At 32.3% G+C, this 14,586-nt stretch overlaps 1 protein-coding gene across 2 annotated transcripts; it reads left to right on the forward strand.

Moving 5' to 3' along the window:
• On the forward strand, nt 4,999–11,609 carry LOC105178068 (histone deacetylase 14). 2 transcript variants are annotated; one of them, XM_020698930.1, is made up of 9 exons: nt 4,999–5,077; nt 6,237–6,484; nt 7,243–7,317; nt 8,387–8,488; nt 9,005–9,076; nt 9,567–9,623; nt 9,810–10,061; nt 10,667–10,848; nt 11,085–11,609. In XM_020698930.1, the coding sequence occupies exons 2-9, from the start codon at nt 6,368–6,370 to the stop codon at nt 11,383–11,385; spliced, it is 1,158 nt and encodes a 385-aa protein (XP_020554589.1). In that variant the 5' UTR covers nt 4,999–5,077; nt 6,237–6,367; the 3' UTR covers nt 11,386–11,609. The 2 variants fall into 2 exon arrangements, with proteins under 2 accessions (XP_020554589.1, XP_011099723.1); XM_011101421.2 differs by having other exon boundaries at nt 5,013–5,081.

A 14,586-nucleotide genomic window follows, 5' to 3' on the forward strand; every position in this document is an offset into this window, starting at 1 on the left:
AATATATTTATGCAATTTATAGGTAATGAGAATTTATCTTCGCTCACAAGGGTTTTTTTTGAATAATTTCATATAACTTTGTTCAGAATAAAGAATATCTTTATCTGAAGTTTTAAACCTGATATAGGAATAGATGTCGTATCATTTGGTATTGTTCGTAGGAAAAAGAAAAGCTTTTTGCCTTTCTTAAGAATAAAGCTATGCACTCCAAACAGTTCGGATAATACCTTGCGCAAAAGTCAATAATATAGGAATGAGACCATATGTCATTCCCTCATTGGGGCTCTTTAGAATAGAAACAAGACATGCATCCTTCCCAAGCCACTCAATTGTGAGTCAAATAATGGGGCGGAAAATGTTCGATATTGTTCTCGAATCCACATCGATAACATCCCTAACACGTAGAGACTCCGATAGCAATGCATGAGTGCATGCCAAATGTGTTTCCATCTGGGAACAAAGTAATTTGACTAAACCAAAAAATAAACACATTTAGAAAAATAAAAGGTAGCTATAATTGGAATTCTTTGCATTTTGCATGGATAATTATGCAACCCGTAAACGATAATTTTATGTTACATCAGCTCTGTATTTTTCAACATTCTCTAATTGATACAGTAGTCCTTAATTAGAACAAATATGCATTCAACTATTTATCTTGAATTATTTCTTGCAGCAACAATGTATATCTTCAACTGATGTCTCCCTTAGTAAAGTTCTTTTGCTCCATTACGGAGTACTTTGTCATATAATGTCTGAATTCTACATTGAATATAGTAATGGCTACCGGAACAAAACCAGTTTCTACCATCACCAAGGGATTCATAGTACTGATCTTGGCATAGTAATGATCTGAGGTCAATGATGAGGTAATGAAAATCGTGGTAGGCGTGTAAGCTAGTTTCTCGTTGACCTACATTTACAAAGCTCGATTAATAAAATATTTGATAGGAATTAGTTATTGTTATTCAATGTCTAAATTAATAAAATTTGGTAAAATTATAATTTTAGTTCCATAAGATAGGGGATTCAACATTTCTAATTCTCTACTTGACAAGATTTTTAAAATGATCCAAAAATTGAGAAATTTCGACACATTTAGCCATTTATTCTACAGAATTTTTGAAATTGTCCCACAATCGAGTAAAACTTGAAATTGGGACTAAATGTGTCGTTTTTTCCTAAAATTGTAATCATTTTGAAAATTTCATAAAAAATATACTAAATGTGTCGAATCTTCTCAATTTTGGAACCCTTTTTTAAGATCTTGTAAAGTAGAGGATTAAAAATGTTGAAATCCCTATCCTAATGGAACTAAAAGTGTAATTCCACCATATATATACATATATATATATATTTGTGTTATAATATCTGGAGACGATATATTTATATTAACAATTCAAATGCATGAACAGATAAGATGTGTTGATTCAAGATTGATCATATAAATATCACGACTGATTATATCAACGGGCCAGATATTGGTTGAACTGAACTAAATAAAGAATCAGTGGATCCGCATTATGTTTTAATTACTTTTAAATTTTTTTTGGAGCGTTTTAGTTTTTGACAAGTTCTATATTTGGTCCTACATAAAAATGATATGTGCACATCAAATATCCAAATAACACTAATAATAATACCAAAATACAACGAATCGGGCTTAAACGAAATTCACAAATAAATTCTTTCTTTTCATAATATGGGTAAAATACTAATTTTAACCAAAGATATGAATCTTTTATGTGGAGGAGAATAAAAGAGAAGATATTTGTTGTACTGTAAGGTTGTCTGTCCTGTACGGACGATTGTCGGGACGTCAATATTATTGCAGAAGCGTCCTCCAATTCAACATTTATTGCAAATTAAGCCCCAAAAATTTTCCCGGCCACAGAAAAAGTAAAAGTAATTATTTTCTTTTATGGGGACTAGTTTGTCATTTTGTGATGTTTATACCACCCGTGAACCCTCTCTTCTCCGTGGGTGGGACCCCCAAATTCTTTCATTTCTTGAATTGAAAAGCTCAACACATCTATTTGTCAATCCACCTTTTTTCCTTCCTACCCAAAACAGAAGCAGCAGCCCGTGAACCTTTTCTTTTATAATATTCCTACAGAACACATTCATGTGGCAGAGGATTTTCACAAAGTCATTTTCTCCGAATCTTGTCTGTTTTTTTTTATGTTCTTTTCTCTTAGTTTGTTATAAGTGCCATTGATGAGACTAGGAGGGTGTTTTTCCAGGCTTGTTTAAAGGTTTTATAAGCTCAATCTGGGCGTATTCTTACCAAGATCGTATTCAGATCTTACCCCCAATTCTATCTTAATCAACAGACAGCTTTGAATTTATTTCATTTGTGTAGGTTTTTTTTACAATCTAATTTTGGTACCTTTTTAAATTCTAATATCTGTAGAATCCATTGTGACGTGTATAGCGCATGAATCGTACAAATTGGGAAAATCTATAATTAATTAGCTATCGTAAGTACTTTTCTCTCTACGACCTATTTAACTTTAGTATCGGATGGCTGTTGCCGAGGCCTTCCTATTTTGTAGAACTTGCATTAGAGGAATTTTAAGCGTCTCTCACTCATTAGAAGCAGTATAAACATAATCTCGCTCTAACTGTCTTGCTCCATAAAAATCGTAACATAAAGTCCATACGTCTTATAAAATATTTTTACATAATTATTGATATTTTAAATTTTTAAAGTGTTTGGATAAAATAAGATGATAGAGCTGATAAGATGTTAGTAATTCTAATGTTTTAATTAATTTGAAAGAATTTGTTCAGATTTTAAAAGCAATTATAATTTTTTACTGTTTTATTAAAAGAATTCTATAAACTCTTGACATCTTATTTTTATAAGTTATAAACTCTTTTTTCTAAGAAAAAGTATCAATTATTTTTAAAATATTTCATAAATTTTAAATATTTAAAAGAGTTTTATACCCCCTTAATCTCGTGAATTTCACAAGGCTGTAAATGTGCGTGCCAGTGTGTGTCCCTCTAATAATGATATTTTGGCCCTATTTCAAGAATTATTAATTTTATATATATATATATATTGTTGTTAGGTATTTGATTATGTCTTCGTCCGTTATATAAACAATTATTTTTTCCAAATAAAAAATTCAGTCTTATCTTACGTAGATTAGGACAAAAATTTAAATTTGTCTACCATGCAAGAACAAATTAATTAGTATATATCAGTGTGTGGTTTCTTGGCCAATTACAAGTCCACTTACTAAAAAGGGTTCTTAAATGGTGTTTGTAAATTTATTGTAAGCTATTTAAAATATCTTATGATAAATTATAATGGGTTTTCGTGAAATTTATTATAATTATAAATATTTTTTTATTATTTAAAAAATTATAGATATCGGTTTGAAATTAACGGATATCCAACAAATATTTCATACAATGCGCTGTCACGAGAGGATGTTTGTTAGACCGTTTTTAATTCTAGAAGGGTATTTATAATTTTTCAAACAATGATAAGATATTTATAATTATGTCAAACCTTAAAAGAGCATGTTATTATTTACCTAATAACTTATGAAATATTACAAAATATTTGATGCATAAATTTTCTTAGAAAAATAGATTGTAAGCTCCTAAAATTGTACTCTTTTTTTCAGGTTATAAGTTCTTAACATTTTACGTTTTTGGAGTTTATAATTTTTTTTTAAATATTAATCAAATACTTTGAGAACTTATAAGCTCACTGAAACACCCTCAAATATGGAGAAACGTACTATTTGCAGATAAAGTTGTACTTTTAATCCCATATAATTGGGGAAGATTGTAATTTTAAAATATTTTTGTAAAATAAATCTAAATTTTTATATGAATTTTTTGTACTAATTGTTTCTTGCATATTTCACAAATATCGCATACTAAATCTACTGTTCTACAACTTTTATATTATTACTTTCATAAAAATAAAAACTATTGCAAACAACCCCTTAGTATTTCAGTAATCATGCTTTTTTTTTAAGAGAATGCTGCAGAAAAATACACTGTTGAAATACATTACACACCAATAATGTCATACAGACAGGCTTACAGTCGGGTCTTCAGCCGCTCTCCTCAAGATGTTAGCTTCAAGCTTCTTCTACGAATCAGCTCTCGCCTCCTCTTTCGGAGGAGGTTCCCCGATTGGAAAAAAGACGATTAAAGATACAGACCTGAGGGCATTATCTTTAAGGCAACACTTCATATGTTTTTTTCACTCTAAAGGTTATTTGAAAGACTATTGAAGGTAAACTATCACAAAGTCGATTAGAAAGGGCAAAAAACGTATTAAACAGAGGGGGTTTATTTCCGTAGGTGATCTTAGAAACTAGTAGCAGCTTTCAAATGAGGGACCCAGGCTCGCCTCACTTGCCTATTGGGGAACCACAACTCGAGAGCATCGATACTAGACGAGACGGCTATGATTGGTATTATCGGGGCTGTGATAGTAAGGAGTGAGGGGCTCGCTGCATACCGCTCATTCCCCAAACATTTACTTTCGAGTATTGAATGGGGACCAAAATAGGTACGTCGGATAAAGAAGATGGCTCCATACGGGATGATGGTGCTTCATTGGCACAAAATTCACTACTTCTATATTAGGCTAAGATTAAGGTTGAGATTCCATGAATAAGTTCGATATCATAGATTCGAGTCTTATCGAATATGTGGGCATTTGTCTCATTTTATACGAGTTAGTATAATTTATTATTATTGTTAGTCATGTTGATGTATTAATTAAATAAAAATATTACTCAATAAGTTATTGTAATTTATTTACCATTATTAATTGAGAAAAAAAAATGTGTTAGGACAAGGTAAGCATAGAAGCTAGAAGTAGGAGGGTTACTGGGGCAGGCCCAAGAAAATTGGACTATCCATTGACTGACGCTGGCTACCCGACCCGTTTATTTGGGCCCAAATCATTGACTCAAAGGCGTACTCTCCGCGAACCCAAACATATAAATGGAACCCGATTATCAGATTTGAAAATTATCTTGGCTTTGGGTGGCTCTGTGTGTGGTGCTGAATGGAGCTTCGTACCTTCTCTCCATTTTGTGTTGGTACTCTTTCTTTGAAGCTATTTCATGAAAATCTTGATGTTTCCTTTTTCTTTCTATATTAGATTTGGGTTGTAAATGCCGGCGGCTGAATTTTGGGAAATATTTCAGTTTTTGTGGTTTTAGTTTGATGTTTGTTTGTGATTTTGTGTTAGCGAAGCACCGAAAGTTCGATGAAACCAAAAGGGTCTTGCTCTTGAATATGTTTGTGTTTCTAGCATGGCGAATTTCTTAATGAATGATTTTGGGGAACTTAGGAAAGAATATGAAGTTGAAGCCGGGGTTGTTTTAGATTAACTGACCGGGTTTTGATTATGCTTGTGACTGATAAGGTGGTGACTTTTTCTTGAGTATTTTTGGGTCAAATAAGTTGTTATCCTGCTGATGGAATATTTCACTTGATCATGAAGTTGGATTTCATCGGTTTGCTAATTTGGTTAACCAAAATAGTAGCAAATATTGTTGAATGGCTACCTAATTATCGAGATGTAAATCAAGTTTTCCGACTTTGAAAATTCTTGGGATTGCTGGATCAATTATTAAGATAATTGATAATACCAATTAAATGGATTGAAAATGTTCCTTGAGTGTGTCTTTGGGCACACTGAACATGGGGTGTTTCTGAAAATCCAAGAGCACTAGTCATTTCTTGGGCCTACTTGGTGTTCTAAAAATCTGGATCTTATTGTGGAGAAAGGAAGTGCAATTTTCAACACAGCTTCAAGTAGAGAGGAATTTCAGTAGTTCCTTATAACTTGGTTAGAAATTTGTCAAGACTCCTTTGAGGCTAAGGAATTGACAGAGCATTTAAAAATTGTCAAGCAAAGCATTGATATTTGTGTCCGTAGTAGAATTTTGGTTTTTGACTACTGTGACATGTAGAGAGCTTCACTGCCCCTCTCAGAAACGATACTTGTTAAAAGAAGATTGAGAAGCAAGTAGGAAACTGATGTGGTCCATGTCTAGTCTATTATATGATGTCATCTTCTTTCTTTCTGTTCCTTATCTCCTTTTTCCGCTTTGAAAGATTGTGATGTGGAAATATTGATCCTTCATTTCTTTCCTGTGGTATCACACTTCAGTGTGCCATTTCAGGTCTGCCCTTTCACGTAAATTTCAGTTTTATGTTTTCATTTCCTTTTCTTTTGTCCCTTGCAGGACATGTATTCTACCAGGTGAGGAGTCATGTATGCAGGTGGAAGAAGCAATACATATATGGTTTTGATACCAAAAGCAGATGTCTAGAGAAGAATGTGAAACATTTTAAGGTATTGTCCTCACAGAAGAGAATGGGTTCCATATGTTGTTTGAATAGTCCAGAAAACAATCCTTATCTACCATCTGAAATGGAATTACTCAGTGGCAAAGTAATATATTCCGTTGCTCCAGCCATGGGCCATAACAAGGTACGGATGGTGGTTCGTGTGTTCTGCATGCTTGAATGTTGCTTCTATTTTTTATGATTCTTTCATATGCTTGCCTTGTTTTGCCAGTTCTTTTTGTGCTAAAGTTTGATGTATTGATGGACTCAAAGTATTTTATTTTCAATTATCACTCCTCTGAATATTATTGAAGTACCTCATAGACCTTGTCAACAATATTAGCCGAATTTTGTCTTACCTACTTCTCTTGCAAATTTTATGATGATGGAAGGATCCCATTCTAATGAATTGTTCTCATGATACATAAACTAGGTATTGAAGTATAGTATCAAAATTATCAAAAAGGAAAAGGAAGTACAGTATTAAAAAAATTCAAACAGGAGGAACTAGGAGGGGGAATGATTTGGAAACCATAGAGTTCTAGCAACTTTAAATACATGACAAGTAAACCATAATTGCTGCAAGAAGTTATATTCTGACATAATTTGTAGTCTTCTAACTCTAACTTAATCTTTGAAAGCACAGTATTTTTCATCAACTCTATGACTAGAGATCAACTTTTGCTCTCTTCAGCATATGACATAAGCTTAGCAGGCATGCGGTTTAGGTGCATGCACTGCTTCTTTTATGTTGAGTACTTCTCTAAATTGTTTGACCAGTAGGGTAGCAATACTTGTTGACTTTCTTTTGGCTTATCAATTTCAAATTGTTTTCAAGGATTTTTTTTTTGTTTCTGGAACTCTTTTCAGTTAATCCTTTTCTTGTTTTGTGGATTTCATCAGGACTCACACCCTGAATGTAATTCCAGAGTTCCTGCCATCACCAGTGCTCTTACAAAGATGGGGTTGACTCCAGAGGTATAAAAAACTGATAATGCAATGATCTTGATAGTGGTAGTAACCCACATAGTTTGATTTGATTTTCTAGACTTGTTATCAATGAGCCAAAGTATGTTCCAATGCTATGGTGATGCTACACAATCATACTTTTTAAGGGAATGTGTACCAGCTCCTCTTAACTTAATATGGAAAAGAAAATGATTGGAGTAGCTGCAGATAACTTACAAAACATTTGACTGAAAATTATTATGCCACTGATTTGCTTAGAGCTTAGTCAACCAGGTCCATGAATTATTCACTTGTGGATCTTTTGTGCTTTGAGCCTTTATATTGGCCACACCTGGTAATCTACCATGCCAAGTTGTGTGGCTGAAAAGGTTCAGGTGCTTCTCTGAAAATCATAGTCAATTAGACTGATCACTATCTCTTTCTAGCCCTTTATAAGAAGGGCTCAAAAAGTTGTCTGGTTTTCAGCGGGAAAATCTGTTCTTCTTTAGGTAAGTGGGTGTTTAGTGGAGCTTTTTGCAAGTTCTTAAGAGCTTTTCTCTAGAAATGAGTTCAAATTAAGTGTTTGCAAAAATTGTTTATGCTTTTACTAGTCTAATCTTAAGCTGATTTCAGCCATAATCTAAAAGCACCAAAGGACCAGCTTTTGCAGCTTAATGGCATCTCTCTAAGTACTTAGAAGCTGTTTCTGGACATATTTATCCTCAATTTTTTTGGATTCTCCATCAACTTTTTTTCCTAACACCAAAAACTTAATTCTTTTAATTTTTCTCTACTATTTTCAAACACTTCCAACTTTAACAACAACTAAAACCATCAACTTTCTTAACAACTTTTGACTTCTCTATAAGCAGAATTTTTTTGCAAACATCCCCTAATTTTGGCTTTTGTTTAAATTGAATGGCACTTACATTTCTCGGTTTCTCTACTTGTTTTCTTTAATGTGCGGAAATTAATCTTATTTATTGTTATGGACTGGAAAAAGGTCCAGTATACAGCTACAGTAATAAAGTTGGTGATTGGTAATTTTCTCTTCATGAAACGATAACTTTCTTGTTCATCATTCTATGTTGTTATTCAGTTCAGGAGCTCAGAGATTATTGAACTTAAAGAAGTCAGACCTGCAAGAGTTGATGATATAGCAAGTGTTCATGAACGGGCTTATGTATCAGGACTTGAGAAGGTATGCCTGCATAAATTGACATCTAGGACTACTGTCTCATGCTGGCTTGTTAAATTTAATTTGGAATTGCTTAGTATGGCAGTTGCATTAGACTGAAGAGTGTACAAATTTGCATTATTCTTTTAACTTTTTGTGAACTAGTTTTTTGTCTTCTATTTGATACTTTTTCAGGGACTCCTCTTATCTTGGAATGCTAGTTAAGATAAATTGCTCTCAAATGTCTTCTATCAACTTTGAGGCTCTCTTTCTCTCACTTCATGCCTGCACCTTTTTATGCACTAGTTGACAATTAAAGCAGAAAGCAAAATATACTCTGGTTATGCTTCATTTTGGCAGTCAATTTCCTTGGGCATGCTGAACAAAAAATACAGTGTTGCATTCGTCATCCATATTTATTTAGCATGAGGCCTGTCAAAAACTGGTTGTGTGCGTTTCATGTAGTTTTGGTGCCTGACTATTCACGTTTTTGTTATATTTGCAAATGTACCTCATCTGCAACTTCTTTATGCTCTTTAGGCAATGGATCAGGCATCTGAACAAGGACTTATTTTCATTGATGGCTCTGGTCCAACTTATGCTACTCCCACGGTAAGAACACACTTATGAACTCTATTTTAAGTTTTTGGCGTTTGTTAACTTAAGTTGACGCGCATAACTAATATTTCAGATCAATTAGCTTTTCTTGTAGAAGAGTGAGTATTTACAAGGAACTATTTAATGGTTGGAGATAAACTGAGATCACTCAAATATATGATGCCTTTTACTTGTCTTGTTACCCCTCCTTATTTCAACATGTAACTTGGAATACTATATGATCTGTAATATGGTAAAGTAGCATTACATTAAGGATCATATTCTTATCTATTCAGGTCACGTTTTACTTGTATTATCTTTCCTTCTGGTTCTTGGCACTCTGTATAGCTGGGTGGAGCTTTTCACTCATATGTTATTGGTCTTTCTCAATCATTGATGAAGTATATGTTATATTGTATTGATTAATTTATTTGGCTTTTTCTGGCATTCTGAGTTAATGCAGACATAATTTCTTTTCCTTTCCTGGTGTTCTGCATTAATACAGACCTTCCAGGAGTCGCTACTGGCAGCTGGAGCTGGAATTTCATTGGTGGATGCAGTGGTGATGTCTCAATCTAAGACGTTAGTCACTTAATGATGATCTTTCTAGTCACACTTTTTGTTTGAATCAGTTGAGCATGTCTAACCATACGATGATTGAATTTTTATGTCCGGACCTGTATAGGATTATCAGATGTATATACACACACTTTACCGTTCTGATTATTTTCTCGGACTGATAATGCAGGTTGCAGCATCAAAAGTCAGGGAAGATCCTCCAGTTGGTTTTGCTTTGGTACGGCCACCAGGTCATCATGCTGTTCCAACTGGACCTATGGGATTTTGTGTTTTTGGGAATGTGGCGATTGCTGCTCGCTATGCTCAACGTGCACATGGACTGAAACGTGTGTTTATCATTGATTTTGATGTACACCATGGAAATGGAACGAATGATGCCTTCTACGATGACCCTGATATATTTTTTCTTTCCACTCACCAAGTAAGCCCTTATATTATTTAGTTCTTGAGCTACATACTTTGTGTTTGTTAGCTGATGACATTCTTCAAAACTTATACATGCTCCTCTATGCCCAGATAATTCTCCTTTATGCTAAGAATGGTCTTTCCCTTGACCAAATGGGGGATGATATGAGTTCGGCCTGTGTACTTTTGGTACATCAGCATGTAGCTAGTTATATGAATGTTTTATCTCATCTTTATCCATATCCAACAGATGATTGATTCTGCATATTGCATATCCTCATGATTGTTATTGCATCCGCTTAGACAATTTTTAAACAAATGGTAGCCAGCTTTTGGGTTCATTGACTACGAGTTTTAATGCTTACCCTCTGGAAGATGCTTAAATTACATGACATTAGTTTGAATATTTATGCTCTTATATTAAAATTTTGAGCAATAGTGAAGTGAAACAGAAGAGAATAGTCTAGAAATGGAGATTTCCCTAAGCTGGGAATTGATCGTGCTTAGCTTTTTGCTGCCATGGATCTGGAGCTATTGAAACATCTGGTGAAAGTCTAGTAGTACCTCAAAGCTGCAGTCAAGTTATTAAATTGTATTCATTGGCATTTGTACTCAATGTAGGATGGGAGCTATCCTGGCACTGGTAAAATAGATCAGATAGGTAGAGGAGATGGTGAAGGATCCACACTGAATCTACCTTTACCAGGAGGATCAGGTGATAGAGCCATGCGGAGCATCTTTGATGAAGTTATTGTGCCGTCTGCTCAGAGGTTCAAGCCAGATATAATTCTAGTTTCAGCCGGGTAAGTGCTGTTGCATCATAAATTTTCAATGTCAGAGAAATATTAAATGCAGTTTGTATCACTTGTGCGTTTTAAATTCTTCACATGTCCTCACAATATCCTGGACCAACTTATTTCTCCATAAAAATTTCATGACACCATTATTCAATTCACCGTGTAGCTGAATTAAGTGTTACTTCGCTGCTTAATAGCATTTTCAGCTGCCCGTCTCATTTACTTGTAACAAATGCCTCCAGATACGACGCCCACGTGTTGGATCCCCTAGCAAATCTGCAGTTCACAACAGGAACATACTATATGCTATCTTCCAACATTCAGCAACTAGCGAGAGATTTATGTGGCGGTCGCTGTGTGTTCTTCTTGGAAGGAGGTTACAATCTTAGCTCTCTCTCATATTCGGTTGCAGACTCATTCCGTGCATTTCTTGGGGAACCTAGCCTGGCTGCAGAGTTTGATAACCCTGCATTCTTGTACGAAGAACCATCAAACAAGGTAAAAGATGCTATCCAGAAAGTCAAGCACATTCATTCTCTCTGAGATTGCCTGAACTTAAAACTAAATCCCATGATGTTCTATTTTGTGGCTACACTGGATCACCTAGTAGCTAACTGAATGTGTTAGTATTTGAACATACATGAATACATACTTTCATTAAACAAGCTGTTTATTTCTGGTGAATATGAGCATCGTCTTGTCATCCTCTTCCACTTGTATAGTTGTACTAATGTACGACCATATACATACACGAAAACCATTTTTTGGATTTTGGACATTTAACTTTCATGGTGGGATTTCAATCGTTGTGTAAAAATCCCAGAATTCCTGGAGATTCTGGCCAAAAAGATCAACGACTGTGCTTGTCGTCTTGTAACAAAACTGAAGTTGGAACTGATTTAGAGGGTGTTTAGGCGCGCTTACAAGTTCTTTTAAAACATCTTTAATCTTTTTTAAAGTTTAAAGTAGATACCATCCAAAATTTCATTATTTTTATAATAAGTATAGAATCTATATAAACTCTATAAATTTATAATTTTTATATTTTTTTACATAATTGTTAAAAAATTCACATAATTTTTGCTTGCGATGTTATGTATACTAATTTTTTTAAAAAGTAAATTATCTATTCAATTTTAAAATATTACATCGAATATATATACATATATATGTACACACTCTTAAAATATGCAAAAATTTGTAATACAAGTAATTTATAATATTCTATATTTTTTGAGTAATGATATGATATATTTTAATTATGCGTTCGTGTAATTGAATAAAAATTCATAAATTATATAACATGTATATATATATATTTGTGTAATGATATATGCATTATGTATTTACACATTTGCATGTACTTTTTATTACAAATAATTTACTTTGTAAAACATATTTGCATGTATTTATTCTTATAAATATTTTTTGTATTTACATAATTTATAAAAAATTATAAATTTTAAATATTATCTTTAAATAAATTTTGAATAAAATTTTAAATCACTGAAAGTAGTTTCTTTTTTGTTGGTGGGGGGGGGGGAGGGCCTTTTACGAAACATATTTTAGGGAGTAGAATAAAAAGTACAAAGGTAAGTGAGAACGACATTTGTCCAATCAAAATCAAATTATTTTGTCAAGGGGTTTTTATTACCTTTCATACTTTAAAGGGTAAATACGACTACATGCATAATTCAAGTGTGCGAAATGTATTTAAAAACACCTTTTTAAGGGATATTTTCTTACTATCTTGGAAGAAACACAAGCCCTTAACTATTAATTGTTTGTTTTTCAGTCGAGTCAGCCATTGAAACATGATTAGTAAATAGTTAATAGTTGCTGCTTAAAATATATTGAAAAAAGTATTTTTACTTTATAATTTTTATTTTTAATTTGTTTACATTAAAATAATTTTAAGTAAAAGTTATAAAAATCCCCAATTAATAATTTATGCAATTTATTAATAAAATAATAAATATTAAGTTATTTTTTAAAATACTCAACCTTCATTTTTTTTTTCCCACTTTCACGTTTGTTTTCAAATATATCTTCCACTTTTTTCCCACTTTCACGTTTGTTTTCAAATAGTCTTTATCTTCCACTACTACTTAACTTAATGACGGCAATGAGTCCGGGTTACATTCGGACCCGAACCCATCCTGTTTGCAATCATTGAATATTTAGTGTTTTTAACTCAAACTCGAACCAGGCCAAATTTTTTATTTTTTATATATATGTTATGTATCTATTTATTAAATATATGGAAAAATATGTACATTCTATTTATATTTACATATATACATAAAATTAAATATTTTTATAAATTCATAAACAATATAAATAATATTAACATTTTAATTATATATAAGTAACACATTTTAAAGCATATAATATGCACAATTAATCTTTGAATAATATTATTATCCCATCTTTATAAGTTATATCATATGTTATGAAAACAAAATTTCTTTTAATATTTTGAAATTATTAAATCTGGTTTACTAGTCCAACCCGTCGGATTTCGTCCAAAAATTTCTCGACAAGGCCGAGTCTGGAGTTTCGACAAACTTGATCCGTCATCATCCCTAACATAATTTACCACTAATTCCGATCGCAAAAATTACAACATCTTTTACAACTTATTCTCATCATTAAAACAAAAATTATTACAAACAGCCCTTTAAAGCATATCAAATTAATAAATAAAGATTTTGATAACCATATATAGTTCTTTACGTAAATATGATATCACGATGACATGAAGAACCTCTTACTCTCGAATATGTTATACAGCAAAACAAATAAAAAAAAAACCTTGAATGCGTGTGAAATTTCGAGAAATAGGCACTGTATGATGATATAGACGCACGTACATAATTACAAAGGCTTCACGTTCTTATCACTTTATGAAAACGTCAATTCATATTAATATAAAACATTATATTAGTTGTTTTGTGTTGTAGAATTTGTGTCCCTCCAATTCCATTATATTTCACTTTGAAAATTACTTCAACCAATAAATCAATAAATAAGTATTCGTGATTTCACACTCTCATCTAAACCAAAATATATAATTATCCTTAATTAAGGATATAAATATTGTAAAGTTGCTTAAAGTTTTAACATTTTCTATTCTTATTCGAAACTTGCAACAAGTAATATTCATAAAATTGTGTTTTCAGAATCGGGGTTTTTTTTTTATGTTATTTTTGTTTGGGTGCAACAAAATATAATATTAGCGACAAAATTATATTATTATATTTTGTATTTTGCTATAATATATATTAGTGACAAAAATTATGTATTAATTGTCATTATAAATGATTATAGCGGCACATTTATTGATATTTACTAATACAATAAATATAGCGACAATTATACATTTTACTAAATATGCAAGCAATAATTACATTATTTACTTAAGATTATCTCACTAAGTCAATATATTCCTAATGATACTCAAATTTATATAATATCAGACAAACACTTATATAATTTTTAATAGAATTTGGATTCGTAAACGGATGGCAATAAAACTTGAACCAGGACCTCTTGTTAACGATCACCTCATTTAAAAATATAAATTGTTAGATAGGAGAATGATTTATTATTAATATTCTAATTAAACTTACCTTTTTCCTATTTTTTCCCCAAAATTATTTTCCAAAAAAGAAATCTCCATCCGCCCTAATTTCGACACGAACAATGATGTCCCAATCTAATAATACCAAACCTAATAATATA

This window comes from Sesamum indicum, linkage group LG15, assembly GCF_000512975.1.
Source record: "Sesamum indicum cultivar Zhongzhi No. 13 linkage group LG15, S_indicum_v1.0, whole genome shotgun sequence".
Lineage (NCBI taxonomy): Eukaryota > Viridiplantae > Streptophyta > Magnoliopsida > Lamiales > Pedaliaceae > Sesamum > Sesamum indicum.